Source organism: Neolamprologus brichardi, chromosome 7 (assembly GCF_056152115.1).
Source record: "Neolamprologus brichardi isolate AB-2024 chromosome 7, ASM5615211v1, whole genome shotgun sequence".
NCBI classification, from domain to species: Eukaryota; Metazoa; Chordata; class Actinopteri; order Cichliformes; family Cichlidae; genus Neolamprologus; species Neolamprologus brichardi.
Genome location: NC_142110.1, coordinates 37,279,644 through 37,304,266, shown reverse-complemented (window position 1 = coordinate 37,304,266; position 24,623 = coordinate 37,279,644). Strand labels below are relative to the sequence as shown.

General features: G+C 40.7%; 1 protein-coding gene across 2 annotated transcripts; it reads left to right on the top strand.

The window, feature by feature from the left end:
* Positions 1-3,733: 3,733 nt before the first annotated feature.
* gtf3c4 (general transcription factor IIIC, polypeptide 4) lies at positions 3,734-19,302 on the top strand. 2 transcript variants are annotated; one of them, XM_006795641.3, is made up of 5 exons: positions 3,734-4,027; positions 10,243-11,979; positions 13,868-13,998; positions 14,447-14,535; positions 19,083-19,302. In XM_006795641.3, exons 1-5 carry the CDS (start codon positions 3,737-3,739, stop codon positions 19,145-19,147), a joined length of 2,313 nt encoding a protein of 770 aa, XP_006795704.2. In that variant the 5' UTR covers positions 3,734-3,736; the 3' UTR covers positions 19,148-19,302. The 2 variants fall into 2 exon arrangements, with proteins under 2 accessions (XP_006795704.2, XP_087699692.1); XM_087843566.1 differs by lacking the exon at positions 19,083-19,302 and having other exon boundaries at positions 14,447-15,064.
* The last annotated feature ends 5,321 nt before the right edge of the window (positions 19,303-24,623 follow it).

The window sequence follows — 24,623 nt, the reverse complement described above, 5'->3', positions numbered from 1 at the left end:
GAAAATGTGAGTGTGAGAAGTCCATTTGGAGGAGGCAGAGTCATGGTTTGGGGTATCTTTTCTGCATCAGCAGTTAGGACCTCTTCTACAGTTACACTGCAAGCTAAACAGTGATACTTATCATAAGCTCCTTTACGTATCTCTGCTTTGAAACTGATAATCTTAAAAATAATGAAAACACTAATGCAGTGTCCTTAACTGTAAGATCCCATAGTCATCTCAAAAAATGTTCTCTAAACTAGCTGTACATTTGTCTCATTTAAGATAATTTTTTTGTGATAAAGAATATTTTTAAGTAAAAAAAACACCCTTGAATTACACCCCTACAGGCATCATTTTAAACTGGACTAAGTAAGAGATTCAAAAGACACCAAATTCTTATTTCATGCATTCACAACCTTTATATGTTTGGTTTGCCAGAGACCTACATATCATTTCTTTACTTTAAAGAAGAAAGAATTTGGCCATCTGGTATTATTATTTTAACTATCATCACTGTTTTGTTCAGGGTTGGTTTACAGCATGTACCATTGCTCATGCACTGAAACCTCTGATGCTGAAATCCTATCGCCTTGACCTTTAACAAAAGACTGAGCATCCCTGAGGGGAGCTAAATAAAAGGGCACCACTGTGTTTTCTACTGATGCCACTGATATGATATCAATGGTTTTTCAGTAAGGGGGGGATTTGCTCTTGCTTTTTTGGTATATGAAGGCCCACATTGCTAAATAGAGGCTGTCAGGGTGCATAAAGTGTCAAAAAGAGACTTCCTCATCCCTTCTTGCCCCAAGGACAGTAAGGAGGGCAGCAGAGGAGCACTGATTGGGAACAACACCTGTCAGGTGAGGCTTTCGCAGTTGACAGCGCAGAAAGAGTGCCAGGTCGACCGCTATGACTGCTAATCTGTGACGTGGCAACCTGCCGGGCTCTGCCAGTCTCCAGAGAGAGAGAGAGAGAGAGAGCGCCAGGAGCCCCAGCGTTGAGGCTTTTCTGGGGCTACAATCCTGCTAATGTCTCCCTGAACAGAATGAACCACGCTGACATGCTCTAAATACATTTCATTATCATCATCATGATTATATCACTAATTGTGTGTGCTTGGTAACGTGCTGCAGCAGCCTCCTCCAGGGAGGTGTCTGAAAGACTGAATGATTAAAACATGTATGATGAACCATGCATCAAAATGTCCCTGCGGGCCTCTTCGCAAGATACATGTAAGCAGCTCCACTGACACTCTGAGCCAGCAAACAGCAGAGGATGTGATCTACTGAGGGTTGAAAGGCCGGGAAGAAACCTGCAGGCAATAACAAGACAGCAGGTGGATATTAGAGATGCAGAGGATTGACCTGGGCTGACCCATCCATATCCTTAAACCCACACTACCTAACCTATATACCTTAAGACATGGGTCCAGAGCAGCCTAAATAATTCCACCACCACACAACGAGTGAAGCAGAGGCTTAGGTTCAAATCATGGCTGGGCTTCTTTGGCCTGTGCTTGGCAATGTTTCCATCCTTATATGTGGTTGACAGGAGCGGATAAAGTTTTTGTGACAGCATTTGATGAATGTTTAATCCAACATTCATACATCGAGGGCTGGGACTGGGTCCCCAGTCAAAACCCACCAAAGACACACAGCAGGTGTGTAAAATATTCATTCACTACACGCTTCATTAAGAATGAAACATATCATGGTCCCCGTTCATTTATTCATTTTGATTATCGAAACAAAAGACAGAAAAATGAGAGATTAAAACATGGTGGGCGCGCTATTCTGTATTTATCTCACAGATTTGTAACGATTTGTTTTGTGACAAATAACTCTGTCTGTTGAAATCCTGCTGTCATCTTGCTGAGAGTCAGGCAGCTACTGCGAGAGAAGCTTTCATGTGAGGGGCTGTAACAAATCACTGTCTGTCTGTCTGGGACTATCCAGCTCTGCATCCGATTGCAGCAGCTTGACCCTTGACTGGTCCAGGAGTGGCCAGTGACTCATCACACATGGCGTGCTGATACATACCTGAGCCATCAACCAGGAAAGGGACAGGTTTCATATTTTTATTAATTAATGGCCATTAATGATCTCTCCTGGTGACAAATCACCACATGCAGACAAATGAAGTGACTAATGCCGTGCCTGTCAGTGCTCGGGCTAGCTGAATGAATATGTCACTGTGGAGTGCCAGCACTATTTCAACATACCCTTTTTGAATGAATGTGTCACACACATGACAAAATTTCCCCATGGAGATCATTAAAGTTTCATCTAATCTAATCGAATTAGTTCAAGTCCTGACAAACTGCCCAAGGCTGCGAGGCAACAGCGAGCCTACACAGAACAGACAAAAATATATATATCCAGATTAGAAATTTAAATATTCCTTATAAAGCGTTGTTACAGTGGTACTGAAGATGTGGTGACAGCATGCCAACTATCACTACACTGCTATTATTTATTTATTTCGTTTTGACAAGGTTAAAAATCAAAATTTGCAATCTTTTACATATAGTTTTGCTGCGGTTTCACATCTGTTTTAGATGAAGCTGTGTCTGCTCTAAGGCAACATTTTTATTTATTTTTTGTTGCTTGATACTGTAATAAGAAGCTCAGCCTGCTTAGCATACATCATCTTAATGTAAGTCTGTGTATTGTCTAAATATGACTGAAGATATTTAGATGGATTTTAAGTTGTCTTACTGTTTCCTGTCAGCTCAAAGCTGTCTGTCCTTTCTGACCTCTGACATCAATAATACATTTTCACCCAGAGAACTTCAGCTCACTGGATAGTCTCTCTTTTTTTTGAACATTCTCCAAAATGTTTGTATAGAAAAATCCCAACAGATCAGCAGTTTCTGAAATACTCAGACTAGCTTTTCAGGCACCAACAACCATGCCTCACTCAAAGTAAATGAACTTTTTTAAAATTTTGATGTCAGTTTGAACTTCCAGGTCATCTTGACCATGTCTACGTGCTTAAATGTACAGATTTTTGTGTTCACAAGCAGTTGAACGGATATACCTAAGAAAGTGGCCAGTGAATGTGTATTGGACAAGTAAGAGACAATTTTGCAATTCTTGAGCCCTCTTAATGCCTTCAAGTCAAAGATTCTTACAGTCTTTGCAGAGATTAAGTGTATCATGGTCAAAGAAAGCTCCCTGTGTAAGTTTAATAACATGTATTGATCTGGTATAACATGATAGGTCACAGCTTGCACCCAATAACGTGTCTTTACTTTGCAGCAAGAGTCCCTTTTACTCCCTTTTTAAGCAATTACATTTTCACTTGAGCTTAAAAAAATATTACTAACTGTACAAGCCAGACAGTTGACTTTTATTTATAATTAAGCACAATGTGGGGAAATATGAAAGGGATTCATGAACATTTTCTTGTGAATTGCAAATAATAAAAAGAATGCATATAAAAATCATATAAAAGCATTTTCGATGCTTTAATTTATTAGCAGTGTTTTAAAGCATTATGGAAAGCTATGTTTCTTAGTCCATACCTTTTCTTTACAGTGAAATGTAGTGTTTCGGTTATTTTGTCACGTGAATTTTTTTTTTGTTAATGTTGCTGAGTTTTTATTTTTAATATTTTTTATTCTTATTGTTTTTTTCATTATTATTATGTGTGTTAAATGACTTGATAAAAGTCTATTTTATAATCGGCGGAGGAAGCTCCTCACTTTTCTGCTCCCGCGCTTGCCTGACGTCACTTCCGCCGTCCAGAAAACATGGCGGCTGCCAGTACCTGTGATTCGGTGCACACCCTACCCAAAAACGTAGTCATTAAGACTGAACCAGAAGCGGAGGATGTGTCGGTCAAGCGGGAGCCCGTCGTTCCTCTCATTGCCCCGGTCAGCGGACTCCAGCCTCTCTCGTGGTCGCAGGACCACCGCCTGGCTGTGTGCACCTCCAGTTCCCTGGCGGTGATGGAGCTGGTGTGCGACGTCCACAACAACAAACAGGACCTAACGCTGCACAGGACTTCAATCCCCGTCCCAGCCGAGGAATACAAACTGCGGGTAAGCGACCGCATACAGTCGCCTGTTACCTGCTAACACCAACACTTTATAAGAGGGAAATATCAGAACCCATGCAGCTCTGTAGCTTTAGCTTACTGAGCTTATGTGGTGTTTACAAGTCACGTGCTCCACTGTTTTGATTGGGAAACAATAACAACTTCTTCTGCGGAAAGCTCACCTTTATTTTATTTTATTTTTTTTTTATTTTTCAGTTTATTTTGGGCTAGTTTAGTTTTTGTTTGAAAACGTAGGAGTACAGAGTGGGGAACTGTGGTGCTGCATGAGGAAGTCCGGAATGGCAGAGAAGTATGTGGGGGTGGTGCAGGACATGCACGAGGGATCTGCTCTGAGACCCTTCTTGTTTGCAGTGGTGATGGACAGATTGATTGATAATGTCAGTCAGGAGTCTCCGTGGACTGTGATGTTTGCAATGACATTGTGAGAGTAAAGAGCAGGTGGAACAGAGCCTGGAAAGGTGGAGGTATACTGTGGAGCAAAGAGGAATGAAAGACATAATACATGTGTGAGAGGGAGACTGGTGTGGAGCAGGGCGATATGACCAAAAATATTTATCACGATATACATTTGAAAATTTGCAATAACGATATAACTGACGATATAATTGACACTATACAAAATACTTTACAACTCCACAACTTTATTAGTGCAAAAAACCCCAAAACCCATCAATGTATTTTCACTTAAACAAACAGCTGTTTTTATGTGCATTTTAGTTATATAAAAAATTAACAGTGGAAATTCAAATTCCTTGCTGACAGTTTAACCAAAAGGCATTTCCAGTGGAAATTGACCGACATATCCTCAGCATAACCTTGTATAATATCCACAAAACTTATAAAGAGGTTATACACACACAATACGGTAATATTATGTCGAAGCGCAGTACGTATCACTCCGCGAGGCTCCTGCCTACGATAGCCATAATGCTCCGACAATCCATCAAGCGGCGGCTTCATAGCTTAGCAAAGTCGTACTGAAACATTTGACAGATTTTCGAGCGCCGTGAACATAAAATGGTTTTGAGGTCAGTAAACACAACCAGAGTTCATACATAAGGCACACTGGATTATAAGGGGCACTGTCGATTTTCAGAAAAATCAAAGGATTGATTTTAAGTGTGTGTGCCTATTTTCAAAAAAACACGGTAATAACGACGGCCCGCTAGCATGTTCTACCAAAAATAGTGCTTTGTTGTTTATCTGACGGACGAAAGCTAAACCAGTTCCGCACCACTGAAGTTGCAGCATTTTTACAAACCAATTCTAGTTTATCTGTTTCATTCAACGATCCGCTTTCGCCCTTCTTATTCTCAGTCGCCGTCATGCTTTTTCCGCCATGTGCGTATGAAAACAAAGGCACTGCGCATTGGCGTTTTACCCATATTCTATCGCGATATATGGCCCAGACCTAGACGGGTGTAACTGTGAAGCTGCAAGGAGCAGAGATGGTGAAGGGGGGCGATCGTGGTTCAGGGGGTTATGAAGCTCATCTTGTAACCGGAAGGTTGGCCGTTCGATCTCCAGCTCTGTTTGTCTTGGTTGTTGTGTCCTTGGGCAAGACACTTCACCCTACCCTACCGCCTACTGGTGTTGGCCAGAGGGGCCGATGGCGCGATATGGCAGCCTCGCTTCGTGTGTGAATGTGAGAGTGAATGAATAGTGGAATTGTAATGTCTTGAAAAGCGCTATATAAATGCAATCCATTATTATCATTATTATTAATAATAAGGTGAAGATGTTTACATAAATGCGGTCACCATCCAGAGAAGAGAGTGCAGAGTGGGTGGAGTGGAGTGTTAGGCGGCATATGCGATAGAAGGGTAGCAACAAGAATGAAAGGGAAGTTTTGACAGATGGTAGTCAGACTTACTATGATGTATGGTTTGGAGATGGCACTGACAAAACTACATGATGCAGAGCTGGAGGTGGAGTAACCAGAATGGTCAACATAAGAAATAAATACATCAGGGGGACAGCGACAAGGTTGAGGTTCAGGCATGTGCAGGGGAGAGATACAGTGGCTTGCAAAAGTATTCGACCCCCTTGAACTTTCCCACATTTTGTCACATTACAGCCACAAACATGAATCAATTTTATTGGTATTCCACGTGAAAGACCAATACAAAGTGGTGAACACGTGAGAAGTGGAACGAAAATCATACATGATTCCAAACATTTTTTACAAATAAATAACTGAAAAGTGGGGTGTGCGTAATTATTCAGCCCCCTGAGTCAATACGTTGTAGAACCACCTTTTGCTGTAATTACAGCTGCCGGTATTTTAGGGTATGTCTCTACCAGCTTAGCACATCTGGAGACTGAAATCCTTGCCCATTCTTCTTTGCAAAACAGCTCCAGCTCAGTCAGATTAGATGGACAGCGTTTGTGAACAGCAGCCACCACTATATTTGACATGGATGGTGTGTTCAGAGTGATGTGCAGTGTTAGTTTTCCACCACACATAGCATTTTGCATTTTGACCAAATAGTTCCATTTTGGTCTCATCTGACCAGAGCACCTTCTTCCACATGTTTGCTGTGTCCCCCACATGGCTTGTGGCAAACTGCAAACGGGACTTCTTATGGTTTTCTGTTAACAATGGCTTTCTTCTTGCCACTCTTCCATAAAGGCCAACTTTGTGCAGTGCACGACTAATAGTTGTCCTTTGAACAGATTCCCCCACCAGCTCGTCCAGAGTCACCATGGGCCTCTTGGCTGCATTTCTGATCAGCGCTCTCCTTGTTCGGCCTGTGAGTTTAGGTGGACGGCCTTGTCTTGGTAGGTTTATAGTTGTGTCATACTCCTTCCATTTCTGAATGATCGCTTGAACAGTGCTCCGTGGGATGTTCAAGGCTTGGGAAATCTTTTTGTAGCCTAAGCCTGCTTTAAATTTCTCAATAACTTTATACCTGACCTGTCGGGTGTGTTCTTTGGACTTCATGGTGTTGTTGCTCCCAATATTCTCTTAGACAACCTCTGAGGCCGTCACAGAGCAGCTGTATTTGTACTGACATTAGATTACACACAGGTGCACTCTATTTAGTCATTAGCACTCATCAGGCAATGTCTATGGGCAACTGACTGCACTCAGACCAAAGGGGGCTGAATAATTACGCACACCCCACTTTGCAGTTATTTATTTGTAAAAAATGTTTGGAATCATGTATGATTTTTGTTCCACTTCTCACGTGGACACCACTTTGTTTTGGTCTTTCACGTGGAATTCCAATAAAATTGATTCATGTTTGTGGCTGTAATGTGACAAAATGTGGGAAAGTTCAAGGGGGCCGAATACTTTTGCAAGCCACTGTATATATGGCTATAAAGGAAAACAGGAAGAGTTAACTGTAACTGCCTCAAACCATGTTAACTAAGGTTAATAGCTACTCTTATAGCTATACTAAATACACTGCAAGACAGTCATTCATTAACCGAGGAACAAAAGAAAGAATATAACTGCTAAACAGTTGACCTTAAGAGCAACTAGCCTTGAAACTCTTCAGGAGCTTCACAATATTGTCACATCATAAAACAGAAAAAAAAGTTTTCTTGCTGGGATGTATTATATTCGGTTGACCTTTTTAACCAGCTGTTTAAGGCCCTGCTTTTCCACCATGTAACTACTCTTCCTGTCATGTAGGGTACAGCTAACTAGCTCACATCTGTCCACTTCTGTCTACTAATCAAGGTAGACTAAATCAGCTGTTTAATGTTGTTTCTAAACAAGATTTTCAAACGTTGCTTCATATTCATACAGGAAGTGGGAAATAAATAAACTCTTAGGTTCTTCCCTCAGTCTCCCTCGTGTCTCCTCTTGTGATCAGAGCTTTACATACAGTTGGACCCATAGGTTTTTGTGGTTTGCACCCTGTATTAAACCCTTTGTGTTTGCATTCATGAAGGCGTCTCTTGATTTTAGACTTTCACAATGGCAAGCAAATGTTCTTGACTCAGCTAAGTGCTGGTTTTTCTAGACCTTGGAATTAATTTTGTTGTCTTGAACTTCATGATGTCATCTTTGATCTTTTTGTTTCTGAGTTGGGCAGTGCATTCTTTCTTTTTAAGAATGCACCAGGTTACTGATTTGGATTTGGCCACTGCTGAAGTTTTTTTTGTGTGTCTCTCTGCTACGTTTGTTTTGTTTTTCAACCTAGCAATGCTTTCTTTAACTTGCATGGGCACCTCTGAACAGCAGAACTCCATATCCTCGATTTGCTTAATTTGTTATGAAATAACAAAGGGACAGGTCTCCCCTGGCCATGAAACTGCTTGCCAGTGACATGAAACTGTGATTTGGGCAACAGTGCTTAAAAATGGCTGTACTCTAAACAGTTGATGCAGTATTTTTGTGAAACCCCTTTAAATGAAGGTGTATGAAGTATGCACTTTCGTCACATTACAGGCCTGAAGCACAAAAATGGCTTGTAACACATTCCCAATTGTTTCAGTCTGCAGAAGCAAACAAAAGTAAAACCCTGACTCAGTTACAGATTGCATTGTGTGTTCAACTTATTGACCCATTAGCTTTGTGCAAGACCTTTCAGAGCATGATCACTGCTAATAAATTATTAAAGTCATTGCTTCAGTAAATAAACAACATATAAATAGGTGATCACAAACTGATATGTGTTACTCCTGTAACGGTGTTGATGTTTGTTTTCTCATTAAACAAATTGTGTACACATGTCTCAGAAAAGGAGCCAAGCTAATATTCACTTTTGTGCTATTAGTTTGGCAGTGGTGAATGTTTCTGTATTTTCATTATTTACTAAAGCGCAGGGAAGATAATCAAAGTAATAGAATACAAATGCTGATTTTAAACAAACAAAACAACGAGAGAAACAATTTTGTTGCGGTAAATTTGTCTCTTCGCAGCTGCTCTTGTGTATAAACATGAGTGCTTTTAGGTTTCGTCTCCAGTCCAAAAATCCACTTGGCAGATACATTGTTGGACCTAGCTGAATTTTATAATCCACTAGGCACGGTGGCAGACAGGCAAAGTTGGTTTCCAGCTGTCAATGGCTGATATGAATAACTGCTTTTTAATGGGAGGTACTGAGCTGGGAGCTGTAGACTGTGGCTCACAAAGCATGGCTTGGTTTTTTTTTTAGAGGCCATGATATTGTCTGTATAATAGTACAGCCACCCAGGAGGCTGTTTTCTGTGGTGAAGCTGGGCCATGATGTTCACCATTTACCTAAAATGATCCTGCATTAAAAAGAGAGATAACAAAACGTAGATATCTCTAATTTATTCATTGCAGTCTGTTTGGTTATACTGCGTCTATCCTGTTTGTCCAGTTTGTTGACATAAAACTTTTTCTAGGTTTTACTCGCTGTAGAGCAGCAATAATTAGGTGGTTATTCCATTAGATGAAGAACAGAAAATGGATCATCAGTGCTTTGGTAACAGTTTTAGTCTTTTCTGTGGAAATAAGTGGAAATACCACTTATTAAGCTAAAACCTGATGATGATTTTGTTGCTTAACAGAAGAAATAAACGATTGCTAAAAAGAGATAATTACAGCTAATTATATGTAGTGCTTCTAATGCTTTTTTAACATCTAGCAGTGCATACTGACATTCAGATGTGCACATAGAAACATGATATATATAAGTGCATTTATATGTGAGATAAATGCACACTTTTTAAATAGTTTTCAAAAATACTGTTTATATGGTGCTTCTCTGTAAATCTTTGCAATATTACAACATTTCTAAGGACTTTGTGGTAGGTCTTGAGTTGTAGCTGATGATGTTACTTCTGTTCTGCTCTCACTTTGCATAGTTTTCTTGCATATTAAAGTATTCAGCTCTTTTGGATGTTGTTAAAGTTGCTCCTTTTTTTCTGTATTTAATCATCATCAGAGGCTGATGATGTGGCTCTTGTGCTGTTGTTGTAGGTGCATAGGAATGTAAACATGTGCCATCCCTATGTCACTGACACCAAGATATGATACTTTTATATCACGTGAAAACTTAATATCTGCGTTATAGCAGATTCTATGATATGGCACGTTCCTTGTAGCCTGAGCAAGTCTGGCATAAAGAACCAGTTTTCTGCCTGTAGCAGGGTGTTGTTACAGTGTACAATTTGAAGTGTTGGTGGTTTATCAAATAAAATATTTCTGCACATGAAATTAAGAACAAACTTGACTTTATAATCCTTAAATATATGTTGTTTTTGCCTTTTAAGGTGGGGCCATCAGTAGAGCTGTCTGAAGCAATGGTGAAGTTCGCTACACATCCAGATCCCACAGTAAGGCAAGCATTTTTGGCCGACAGCGTGATCAACCCATCAGTAGGCGTGCACAAAGGAATAAAGTACGCCAGCTGGTCTCCGTTGGGTTGTGACTCGAGTGGACGCTGCTTGCTCGCTTGCCTAACACTTGACCACAGACTTACCATTCATAACAGCCACAAGCGTCTTGAGTGGAACACGCTAGTTGATCTTACTAAAAAGTACAGCGAGAGGCTAAAAGAGCGGAATTATGCCAGAAAGGATGACAAGCTGCCGCAGACTAACCTACAGGACTTTGATGAGCTGCAGCGGCGTTTCCGTATGCAGACGCCTCTGAGAATGGAGTGGTCGAGTATTTACACGATTAAACAGGTTCAGCCAGACAACACGGGCGTAGACTTAGAGATGGTCCTACTAGCTGTCTTGATGGAAAACGGTGACCTCGTCTTGTGGAAGTTTGTGTTGCCTTTTACGGATGGGGCAGATGTCACGTTTTATGACATCATTGAATCAGGCGTGACCAGGCCAAGTGACTTAGCGTGGTGGGAGTATGAAAACGCAGATCGTCGCATGAGCGGCCTGATCGTCGGCAGTGAGGTGGGACCCGTCAAGATCATGCCAGTCAGCCTGTCGGGAGTGAAGGGGTACTTCACCCTCCGACACCCCGTCATCCTGTGGAAGGAGTGCGATGAAATCGCTGTTGAAAACCTCAAATGTGTCCCGATGATCCACCCGATACATAAATCCAGCTGCAGCCTCATCGTCGCATCACGTGGCTGCTACGTCTTTTGGTGTTTACTTGTGATTTCCCCAGCTGGACTAAATGTACACAACTCTCACGTGGCTGGGCTGCACTCCCTTCCTGTAGTCTCCCTAGCGGTCAGTCAACAAGGTGTCGCGGTGTACACTTGTTCCACAGACGGGTGGATTAAAAAGCTGACGCCAACTTTTACAGAGAGCACTTTAATATTTAAGCAGGAGGAAATGATGCGACCAGAGAACCTCACGGGGAGGAGGATACACGGGATTGCAGTGAGCCGCAACGGAGCATATATTGCACTTGTCAGCACGCAAGGTATGGTTGATGGCTATCATCCAGTTAACAGGACTTACCAGGTTCACTTTGTGACCTTAAAAACTCCAGAAGCCGCAGCAGCGTTGTTGCTCAGGTCCCCTACGCAGAACTTGTATAAAATGGCCGACCTGCTCGACCTGGTGAGGTGGCAGATTTTGAAAAACAAGTCCATCCCTGCATCACTGCAGGACGAGCTCGATCAAAAGATCCGGGAAGCGGACTCGCCTTACTTGTGGCGGTTCAAGCTCTTTTTGGTGCGAATACTTCACCAGTCACTGCAGTCACCTAACACAGAAAACAACTGGAAACCTGCAAAAGAGGGAAACAAGGTGTTCATAAGAGATGAGGAACAGGAGGATGGAGAAGACAAAGAAGGTGCTGTGAAAGAGGAAGGTGAGCCCGGAGGAGAAAAACTGGAGAAGGAGGAAAATCAGGAGGAGCAAAGGGCAGAGGTACAGGCTTGGATGAACACCGTAGAGACTCACTTGATGAGAGAAAACATGAAGAAGGTGTTAGGGGTGGTGTACCTCAATACCTGGCTAGCAGAGAACATTAGCATACCCACCTGTGGCCTGGTGGAGTATCTCTCTAAAGACACCAACGACAGAGCATCAGAGGTAATGACTCACATGTTATTTTTTTCTACTTAAGACACCACTGCACGTTCTTTTGGTTTGGTTTTCCTGAATACAGCGCTGTAAAAAGTATTTGAAAAGCTTAAATGTTTCAGATCATTTAAAAATGTTAGTAGTAGTCAAAGGACAGTTTTTACATGATCATTTGAATAGAACCTGTAGATTATAGAAACAAATTCAATGACATCTATCACTCTGGACAGTGTTACAAAACCATTTCTTAGGCTTTGGGGACTCCAGTGAACCACGGTGAGAACAATGATCCACAAATGAGGAAAATTTGGAACAGTAGTAAACCTTCCCAGGAGTGGCCGGCCTACTAAAACATTTCATCAACGACTCATCCAGGAAGTCACAAAAGACCTAGAACAGCATCTAAAGAACTGCAGACCCCAGTTGCTTCTGTTGTTGCTTCATGACCTAGAAAATCCAATCCAAGCACCTAAATCCAATTGAGGTGCTTTGGCACACCTATAAACAGGCCACCCTAGCTTGAAAACCTTTCAGTGCGGGTCGATTACAAAGAATAGTTGGCTAAGAATTCACTAAACTCATTACCAGTTTTCGTCTTGATGCATTCTCAATCATCCAGGTAAGTAAATTTCCAAAGGTTGATGCAGCAACAACTCCACCTCATTGTTAGTCCATTTAAAAAACTTTGTGCTTTTCCTCGATGTTTTGCCGCGATGTTTGAAAGAGCCGGAAATAGGGCTGCCACAAACAACTATTTTGATAGTCGACTAGTCACCGATTATTTTTGTGATTAGTCGATTGATCAGATCATCATCCATTGAACGTAAAACGTACAGCTTATTGCACCAGCAGCATCTGCTCTTATATAACTATCATTAGCTTACAGCTTTAAGTGTTTAAGGTATGTGCTAACTAAAAATAAAGACAAGATGATAGATGTCAGATTGTTTCGGTGAAGTTTAATAAACTCCTTGCTATCTAAAATATAACAGGACACCGGAGTATACTCTCCAGCATCTCACACTTCTGATAATCAGTTGTATGCTTGACGTTTATTCAGCTGTGTAAAAACTATAACTTTAATCTCAGCCAAACCGATTTACTCAGGTTAAATATATATGAGTCACTTAGATAACTTAAAAATGTTATTGTTTGCCTTTTTTTTTAGTATTTTATTTGTTCCTGAGTAGCGAAAGACGGCAGTGGGTTTGAAAACGATTTGCCGGGAGTCCGGTGTTCTCACGGGCTCTACTGAGCCTTGCCCCCGGCTAGCTATCGAGCTAGTGGGTAAAAGATGCCTCCGAAAACGTCGGAGCGCTTTTGAAAATATGTGGTGTCTTGATAAACTGAGCAGATATTTGAGGTTTACACAGCTACATTCTCGCCTGAAAATATGTTAAACGTTTATTTTGTGACCCAGAAAGAATAATAAGAGTAATATTAAAACTAACTAGCTGCCGCCATTGTTGGAAACTGAGCTGGGCCGCGCTATGAATTCTGGGACACAGCTTCTTCTTCTTCGGGGTTTAACGGCAGCTGGCATCCCTGTACATGCAGTGCTGCCATCTTCTGTTTCCGTCCGTTATTACACTCTTAAATGTTTGATTGCAGTTACAATGGTTGTCAAGGGTGGTGGTGGTGCAACCAGGTAAGTTTAGGGGGCTACTTTTTCCAAGAGGGTTTGGAAATTTTCTAACTTTTATATTTACTTAGGTTATGTTTATCTGAAACATGCAAGTCTGGCAAATATGTAGGAGGGGGATACTTGTTAGATGTAAGGCTGAAGTGGAAGAAACGGTTCTTGTGCTGGCTTCTTTGCCTCCGCTATACAAGTTGGGAATGATTGCATTGGTTGCTTTCATTTAGACCCTTTGGTCCTGCATGCTTTGTCCTTCAGGTCCTGATTGGCCACATCAAGAATAAGATGAACAAGCAGACGTTCTCGGAGCGCTGCAGCCTGTGTCAGGATGTGCTGCCCTTCACAGACCACAAACAAACCATGTGTAAAAATGGACACATGTGGCTCAGGTATGAAGAAAATTCTTGAACAACTTTAGAAACTTAAAACATCTAAGGATGGTTGTTTTTCTTAGCTTTAGCCTGACAGGATGAGTAGGTGCACCGTTGGTTCAGATGCCACAGCTGAGCCTGAGCGTTGGGACATGAATTTAATCTTAATGCCGAACTCCTTCTTTGACGGTTTATTTATCTTCTCGGAGCAGTAATCAAGGCTCCTTCCTTCTGATATTTACCCATGCAGCACTCTCATCATCTCATAAATATCGTCTGTCAAACATTTCTCCTGCCTGCTCTCTAGCTTGAACGTGGTGCCTCTGGTGGGCACTGAGGGGAAATCTGTGCCCGTCAGCTGCACCTCAGCACTGTTTCTGCTCTACTTTTATAATGTGTATATGTGTGTGTGTGTGACTGTCCCTGGCAGCCAGCTCTCTAATGTATTTCTTTCGGTCTCCTCCAGGTGTGCGTTGTCATACCAGGCCTGCCAGACGCTGACGTTCAGACGGTGCCTCCTGCTGGATAGCATCGCCAGACTGCCAGAGCCTGAGGGTAAGCGCCACTTTCCATCTCCCTCCACCTCCGTTTCACAGTCGCGCTCTCGATCAGCCGTCTCCTCCTGTCACCTTCAACATCAGCCTCTGCCGCTCGGATCAATGCTCGACATGTTGGATGACTGAGCCACACAAACATAATACTTATTAACTGTGACTGATTGCAGAAATTAGCACAGCGTCTTTTCTTTCTTTTTAGCCAGTGTGCTTTTGTATTTTCTCATAAGGCAAGAGTTGAGTTACTGGTCACAAAGCTCAGTCTTGTCACTTTCTCGGCTAGGACTTGAAATGTGTAGCTGGGGAATTCTGAATGCTGGAGCGAGAGTAAGCAATCTTTGCATGACTTCTTTAAGGTCGGTCAGCTCAGTGGGAGGGTAGAAATGTGCACTGACATGCACGTGCAACAATGCAATTAACAGAATGGGTGACTACTTTTTTTCTTTTTGCTTGTGCTTGTGAATTACTGAAGGGGTGTATACTTTGATACTCAGGGGAGAAAAAACAGAACTATCTGAGGTTCCAGTGAGGAGGAGACACGTTAGTCCTGATTTCTTAAGTAAACGATAACCTGGATTAGAAAAACCTGTTGGGGTTTTTTCCGCGCTAGTTGGAGAAAGCTGATTTCCACTGCCATGTGTACAGTTAGATGGATTTCTAATCAGCCTGTTCACAACAGACTGTAAACAGAAACACAGGTGTGACAGCAGAGCTGCGGGATGAAAGAGGAGATGAATGCATTACATACATCATTACTTTATAATGCATGTAAACATGTTTTCTGATTGCTTTTATATCTGAAATAATGATTGCATTCTGTTTCCTCATAAAAGTCCTAAAGGAAAGAATTAAGTTTACAAAAGCCTTAAGTATTGTCTTGAGCCCGCATTCGACTGTGCAGGCAAGCCAGCAAAGGTTTTTGTATCAGTCTGGGGGTGTCCCGACCACAGTGACATTGCTGACTGCTGCTCACTCATTAGGTACGAGCTCTACATCGATTCTGATAAGGAGTCATTACAGTACACAATTGTAACATTAGAATTTAGGATTTAAATATACTGCTTAAACATAGGGGAATTGTACTGTATGCTAACAAATAATTGGTTTCTTTATAATTGTTTTCCTCATACCATACGTTCCTCATACCTTCTTTATATTTTGACCATTACAGTAATAATTTGCATTCTTTTAATGGTCTTAACCCTTTAAAGCCGGTCAGAGCGGGCACGCTCCGTTTTGCGTAACTATTTTTAAATCCCGGTAGCACTGCAACCACGTAAGCTAGCGCAGTAATTCTTTTTGCATATGAAACCTGAGGAGTTGTACTTACATCTTATGCCATCAGCTTGTCCTTGGTCACAGTTTCCTTCCACATATAGTTTTGCAAAAACTGCATAAAAAGCACTTGCAGCAACAAAAACATAATATTCCAGAAACATGCTTTGCCGATCCGATCAGCTGTTCATAACACTTCCTACGTCCATCAGTGCGAACTATCGCATGTCCGCCATGTCCTGCCCGAAACAGGAAGTGATGTCATTTTGTGAAAATGTAGTTTTTTTTTTTACCATCAGGGCCTTATGAGCCTATACTGGTGTTTTTTTAAAAGTTATCTTTGACTTTATGACTTTTTGTGTCGTTTCTGGGATGCTTAGGACTCATATTGCACTGCTGGAAATTGTTTATTTTGATGCATATGCTGTTATTTTTTGCAAATTTGCATTATAATATTTATTTTCGTTTTTCCTGCAGTGTATAAAAATTGGTGTATTTCAAAAATAAAACTATGAAGACACTCAAAATAAATTTCCTGTGGTGGGAAACTATTTTGTGCAACTTTTTTGTATTTACAGTTTTGAGGGATAAACCTCTTAAATTTCTCTAACTAGAAATATATGTTAAAAAAAACAAAAACGATTTAAATTTTTTTTGTAGTTTATTGCACTTTTTTGCAATTTATGTAATTACTATGCACTTAATACATACATATTATTAAGATTTGGGCTATAATGGTTGTATTGATGTATATCAACTTGAAATGCTCCCAAAAATGGCACTACAGCATGTAAAAATATAATATAAGCTCTGGCGGATTTGGTTCTATGGTAGGTCTTAAAGGGTTAAAAAGCCTGAAACGCAGAAAGCCTCGGTGAGTCTGTGGAACGTTTATTGCATCTAAGTAATCTGATTATCAGATGTTTACTATTTACTCAAACTGATTAAGAAGATTTCTGTCTGTGGTCATTTTGTCCAGTATTTCAGTTTCTTTAATTGGATTTGGGGAAGGTATGATTTGCTTCACACTAAATGTAGGAAACCCTCTTACATATTTATGTTCAGATATATTTGTAAGTTAGAGATCTTTGCTCTGCATTGGTTTTACAGTACATGTCTCTATGACATGTAATGTACATATCATCATAATGGCATATAAATGTGTGGAGGTAAGCTCAATAATGATACAAATGAGAAAAAAATATATTATTCTACATAAACACAGAAGTGGGAAAAGAGCAGGCTCTGTGGGTCCTGCAGGGGGGAAAAATGATCTCAGGTCTTTATCAAACCTGCCTGAGGGGCAGCTCTGCTGGTCATCCCAGCCTATCTGAGCTAATGAGTGACAGGTCTGTGCAGTTGTGGCATCTGTCAAAATCAGCATCACCCCCCCACTTGTCTAAAAACATCTTTAGGATGTTTGCCTTCTTTATAGTTCCTATTTTACTATTTTTATTATTATCACAGCAGTTTCTGTTTGGAATGAAAACCCTTTTATACACGAAATTCTTAAAAACAATTTAGAAGCTCTGTGTCTGACAGCAAAAGACAAAAAAACCTACATTAATATTAAATCTATGGCATTAAATAATTAGAGATAAACAAACCAGCCATGTTGCCATCTTGAATATGCTAGAGACACTACAGTCTGTGTAGCAGACAGGAGGCCGTTTCACCAGCTGAGCCACAGCACATCATGTCTGGGAGATTTAACTTTAGTCGTGGGTGTTTTGGGATCACAAAGAAGAAGTCCTGCCTCACTGATGAGTGTGAGATAATGCACTTTCACAGTAAACTTCCTAATTTAGTCATTTCTTATCTCTCACATACTTCATTAGAAAGCCCTGTTCTATACTTCTACGTCAATAGCAAACATGAGGTTAAAAATAGTTTTTTCAGTATTGTACAGTGGGATATATACAATTTTTAACCTGTTTTATTCATTGTGGGTTAATTTACTCAAGCATAGATGTTTTTGTTTAACCAGTGGTCAGAAACTCTGACAAATGTTATAGATGTTTTAGAAAAGTAAGCCGTTTCCTTTGCATTACTTCTGACAAATGTTGGAAGACAATGCAGACTGACCATTGCTTACACTTGTCCCGTCTTGCGTGTAGGGCTGCCATGATTAGTCAACTAGTCACAATTACGTCGACTATCAAAATAATCGTTTGTGGCAGCCCTACTTGCGTGTAGCAAGCAGCAGGAGAGAAGCATGCTCTCACTACAGGAAGTGCTTAGTTTGTCAGACCAGTGTGTGCAAGGGGCGGCTCACTTAATTGTGGTGTGTCGTGAAAAGTTTAGGGCTGAGCTTGTTAATATTTCATCAATATTTTCTCACCTGACTTTTTCTTTTTGGTGCTTTGTTATTAGACTATGCATGCACGCTAACAATGAATTGTAATGTATTTTAATTAATGTAAATGACACTGAATAACAACTGTAAATGTGCAGGATAAAGCTTTAGCTTAATGTATGCGTACTTTTATATAACGTATTAGAATAGGCCGGCCTTCCAGTACCACTAATGAAGACTCAACAAAACACAAATAAAAATGTAGAGTTCACAAACAATAGTGATCATACCCCAGTTTTGAATGCTCAGCATATCAAAATGGTTATTACGTAATTATTAAATAATTTTGCGTTCCATTGCAGTCCATTTTTACTGTATCTCATCACCTACTTCTCCCCATCTTTTGATATCAAACCTTTTCTTTCTTTGTCTGAACTACAGTCCGTGTCTCGACACATTACCTCGGCTGCTCCAGCTCAAACCTCACTTGTATACTTGCTTACTAAAAATGTTTATTATTTAGCCTTTTCTTAGGAATGGTGTGCACTATTGATTGTCCCACTTTTATTGCTTTAGTGGACAAGAACATTATCAATTTTTGTGTTTTCTTATATAGAGAAAAGGGGTGTGGCACTACGCAGATTGCAAATAACGAGAGTACGACTGTGTTTGTAGAACGATCCTGTAACATATGCATGGCAGTGAGAACAAATTGGCCAGTGTGCACATTTAATGAATCCAGTGGTAAGTTTGCACATGCCCTTATTTTGTGCTCAATTGTATACTCGTAGTGCTTAATGAGGCCATTTATTTATTTATTTATTTATTTTGGGGGGGGGGGGGGGGGGGGGGGGGGGCTTAAATTGTACTCCTGTCACCCTTTAAAGTCTCTGATATTAATATATACATAACCACATTAAATGATTTTGTTGTTCGTAATCTTGAGTACAAACAGAAGTTGTTTTGTTTCCCCACAGATCCAGAGTGGATAAAGAAGATACTGCAGGCACCCTGCACGCTCTGCGACTCGCCGATGATCTAGAGCTAAACGATCATTAAAACCTCAGGGCTTCCCCGCGACCTTCAGAGCTCGCCGCTCTGACACCGGGTCCAATCTTGTCAGACATCACTGCTTTTTTCTTTCTTAATTTGATATATTTTGTTCATGTTTTTATTACTTTATATTGATATGTTAAAAGAGCAAATAAAACGCTTTGAATATTTGTTGAAACTCTTATTTCACTCCAGTTACAAAGTGTGCAGTGTGTGCTTCCTGCCTCTAAAGTTTGAAATTAATATTTTACAGAGGTAAAACATTTTGGAGTCAAACTTTACACATTTCTTTATTTTCCACCCCTCATCTAAAGCGAATTCCCACTCAGAGCAGTGTTTGGACAGAGATGCTCAGAAACAAAGTTTAAAATGTGCTTATATGTGGAGGTTTTTATTATTCAGTAGGACTTCAGGGCGCCATAAATAAGCTCCCTCATTTTCCTCATGTTGACTCTATTTCCAAACCTTTGGTGTAGTTTTTATTGCAAGTAAGTGGAACTTACTCTGCGAGTCCTATTTTAGTGGGTTTTTCTTCTTCTCTTTTTTTTTTTTTTTTTTTTTGAGTGCAACAAATAATACACTCTGAATAATACATACTCTGGAAGAAACTCAACATACCTACTTTAATTGGCACTGTAAAACAATTTCCAAGCTCTGGGAGGAGGAGATGGAGGGTGGTGGTGCTCAGTCATTCTCTCAGATGAGGACTTCCGCTAATGTAAACGTAGAAGAGAAGAAGCGGCGAGGCAGATGAGATGAGCAAGAGGCAGGAAGAAAGCAAAAAGTGTGCTTAAAAACCCAGCGTGTCCCTCCCACGGGAGCCTGTTGTAATGAGATTCAGCAGTAATGAGGGACAGAACATGGCGCCAGATGTGATTCTAATTCTAATCAAGGACGGGAGGGTGGAGGTGATGGAGACGGGGGGTGTTAGGATAGAGAGCATATTGTTAAATACAATTAACCCTTTTTTCATATTTGGAGAGAACAAGGGCTGCAGGGTGGGGTTACAGGCTCAGCAGCGTGTTATCTGGCCCTCCTCCTTGTTGTGGAGACATGGAGGTCGGCTGCTGGTGATCAAAGAGGAAGCCGGAGCTGAGAGACCAGGCCGGCAGCAGAGCCTCTTCTCCACTGCGGCCTTACATCTCCAGGTCCGACAGGGGTGGGGTTGGGGCTGCCCTTCCTCTGGTGTCACCAGAGATGATAGCCTGCCCCCGGGCAAGGAGAGAGGAGGCAGCTCTGCTCCAAACTCTCGGGAGCTCATGAAAGGGAAGCTTTTTACTTTATTTTCCTAAGCCCACATTTCTCAGTTCAGTGGTGGCATTTATTGGCCCAAGACTCAGAAGACTCAGCGCATCGGTAGAAAAAAGGAGTGTCTCCCGTTTTGCTTGAAATTGAATCGCTTATCACATTATCCTGTGCAGTGCTGCAGGAGATGCCCTGGACTATTGTATGATTAGTTTGCTTTTAAGCTGCATAAGGCAGTCCTTTTTTAAATGAACAGTGCCAAGGCTAATAAAGAACACAACTAGAACTCTCTTTAACTTCTGATGTGGCTTCTACAGTACTCCTCCTGAGGTCCACAAAGGGGTAAATGTTATTCCCGTGCTTTTACCCACAGATTTCCTTCCCTCGCCTCTGCTCTGTCCCAAAAAATTATAAGAACAGTCTTAAAAGTTTCTAAATTGATTAAACGAACATGTCTGCAGACTACACAGCCGTCAGAGTGCAAAACGTGCACAAATGACTACTGAGAAAATATATAAATGTAATGACATTTTACTGTGAAGTTTTCTTCTGAAATTTGAAAGAAATCCTGCAGACCACGTGGATGCAGCTCATTTTTATTTATTTTATAAACAAAAATTACAAAACTCTCAATAAGGATTGCTCAGTTTTGACTGGTTTTAAACAAGTCCATTTATTAGTCTTTTTCTGGCCCTTTTATCTACATCTTGTCTTCTTCATCAGTTTGTTTCAAACCATTGTTTATTTCCCTGTGATGTCCTTTGTGATTTGTTTGTTTTTTAAACGTCAGACACACATAAAAGACACACCGGTTGTGTGTTTTTACACTTTTTTGATGTAAGGTATGATGCGAGTTGCACCACTCAGCGTGATACAGCATTCCCCGGTGGAACTGATAAGCAACATGTAAAAAAAACAAAAACACGTGAAAGAAAAAGTTATATTATTCATTCCAAGTGGAGCTTTGTGCTTTTCCACACTTGTTGTTATATTAAACATTTTCTGAAAAGTCAAGGAATTATGAGCCAAAAGCCCAGACTTCAGACTGCTCTATATGCTCAGTTTCAAGCTGAATTTTCTCCTCTTGCCCCACTATGATGTCAGTAAGAGGGAATATTCAGATATTTCAGATACAACACTTAAGCCCCACCCACCTCTTAGGAATATGGTTATCCAGGGTGCGATCACAGACTAATGACTCTTTAATTAAGTTAGCCAATGAGCTTGCAACATGCTTGGATTCACAGTCTGGTTTGAAACAGCAAAGATGGTGCAGTGGGAACATTTAGCTCAAGGTTTCAGGAGACTTCATTTACCATTAGGTGGCGTCACAGTGACTAGTTTTATAGTCTTCTATATAAGCTGTGGTTTTCATAGTTGATCAACTGAGGGGCTGTGCCAAGGCTCAATGTAAGGTGTACTCAAAGGTACTTTTGAATTTTGTATAATCCAAAGCTGGTGTAAAAATTTGGAGCAGAGGACAAAAATTTGCTCCTATATTTGCGCAGCTGCTGTCCTTTCTAGTGTCTCTTTTCACACTGCAGTAAGAATAGGATGGCAACCTCCAACTGACCAGGAAAAACAGTGTTGGAGAGTGATTGCATTACTCTTTTTTTTTTTTTTGCTGTCTCCATCAAATAAAGAAAAAGAGAAACATGAGTTGTTAAGGTTTATGTTAATAGCTATTGGGTTTATCAAAAACAGTTAGCAGACTGACTCTGCCTTATCGCTATATTGACTCACCAAGTTGGTTTAAAGACCGCAATTGACTGCAAGAGGTTGCAGACCTGGTTCCTGTTGTTAAAGAGATCATTTTAGAGGTAAGAATTTGCAAGCTGATTGCAAACTTGCAATGATTTTGGTTGTACTGCAGTCTGTAGTGTTTTCCCCTAGTGTGACTGTAGCCTAAGTTAAAGTAACTCAAGGCCTCGTATTTAGCTTTTCATTAGATCCGACTGTGGTAGGTTTGCAGTATGCGGTGCCTTCTTGGCAGTCAGGTTTCTTTTTATCAGCCTGGGGATTTGTTGCTCGTTGTCGTGTTTGTCAAGTGCAAGTGGCTCCTCAGGTTGTAATGTTCCTGTCACTGATAGGTGGAGACCAGCGCTGTTAGAGGTTAGCTGTGTTTGGTTGATCCTCCTCCTGCTTTAATATAATAATCCGTCAAAGAGCATCTCCACTAGTAATTACCTGCTTCCCCTCCCTTTCTCTCCCAGTGTCTTTGCTCTCAAGACTTCAAACAGGGGATTTTTCTCTTTGCATACAATATTTATATCCTTTATGTCAGTGGCTGGAAGGCATAAAACATTCATGGCACCTTTTCACACCTTAATTTCATGTGATATTCCTTTTGTTTTGTTTAGAATAGATTTCCAACATGAGTCCCAGTGTATTCTCGAGAGAGTATCGATTTGTTTTGTTGCTTCAGAATTCTCCAATTTAAACCGCAGAACATGGCAGCTACTTTACTGCCTTAGACATGTGATTGCATCGCCTGTTGGGATCACAACACTGTGTCTGTTGATGATTTTTTAACATTTTGTTCAGGAGGAGTTGATGATAGGGTTGGGCAGTAAAGTGTCGATTTTTCTGTAGTATTAATCCAAGACTGCATTATTGTAATGCGAGGAAGCACCTTGATGTCCAACATCAGAATAGTGCAAGAAAAAAAACAACATTTTTCTTCATTTGCTGTATATTGCAAGTACATTGTAACATTGATTTTGTTTATTTTGGTTTAGTCCGCATCAGCATGCTTTGGTGGTTCTTCGGTGATATGTAGAGCTTTGTTGTAGCTGTGTACTGCACTGGGGCCAGGGCCAAAAATGTGGAACAAGTTATAATGTTGGTTACTCTTATTGTTTTATTTATTTTGGCCTGTTAGCTTATGCTTACCTCAAATGTCAGACCAGTAAGTGATGTCCCACTTGACTTGACTGCATTCCAGTAGTACAAGTAACAAAAACAGGTTTTGTTTTGCTGACTAAGAAGGCAGAGCTATTTATATTGGGGTTTTTTGCTATTTAAAACACCTCTGCACCACATTCACTGATGGAGCCTGGTCAGTGTTCACAGACACTGTAGGAAGACTTGGAAGTTTTACTACAATTTACGCTCACTGCTGCCATCTTGGATTAAGAAGTCAGGGATGGTGGTTGGTGTGACATTCTGAATGGAAAGAACAACTCGGGAGGAAAGTATTTCATCTGAAAATTCCATCTTAGAACTTGGGATTTCCAACTTCACACTTCAAATGGAAGACAGAAAACCTATTTCTTGTGAAGAAAAAACAAGTGTTAAAAACAATGAAAACTGTTCCCTGTAGCCATTGTCTGTACATTGTAGTTCTTGTTCTCCATTCCACACATCGTATTAACAGCATCAGGCAGTGTACTGTTGGCTCTTTGGTTAGTGAGCTCCTTAGTAGGGTTGTACTAATTGAGATCGATGATCAGAGTGACTGGGGACAACTTCCCGGGCAAAATTTTCCCAGTAATACATTAATGCAGTGATATAACAATTGTAGCCCATGACCTGGAGTTTGCCTGTAGTTTGCATGGAAGACACCGACTTGTCTACAAACACTTTCTAAGTACTGGCAGTGTCACTGACTGATCTTTAGGCCTGTGTGACTGGGGGCTTTTCCCACAGACTGACATCACAAATTTTTCCTTATTGACTGATGGAAGCCAGATAGTCATGGATGGATTTCTATGCCTCTGTGACTATTAACCCTGAATTGTCAAACAAGTTAATATTAGTGGTAACATGTCTGCAAAACCTCTAAAATATATTTTTGAGGGAGCCAACTGCCCAAATGCCACAGGCCTAGCAACATTTTTTTTTATGTTCTTTTGAACAGTTTGTTAAATTTTTTTTTTGGTATAGTTTTTCTCTGTGTGTGTTTTTGTTTTCCATTCAAATCCAGCGTGAGCTGCTGTGTTTGCCTGGTAATCACTGCGAACCAAATGTACTTCTTCTACCACTTCGCCAGCCAGCTTATAGAAGGGCACTATGAAGAGTGAAGTAAAGACAATTAAGCCACTTTATACATAAAAACAAACTGAACAACAAGCAAAACTATAAGCTAAAAAATAAAAAGGAAGGCAAGTGTGACTTAATACTGTTTTACCTGTTCAGCTGATATCTACCCGCTTACATTCATTAATTATGGTAGGGTAAATTATGCATCATTCTAGGTGAACAAAGCTTTCCTGCAGGTG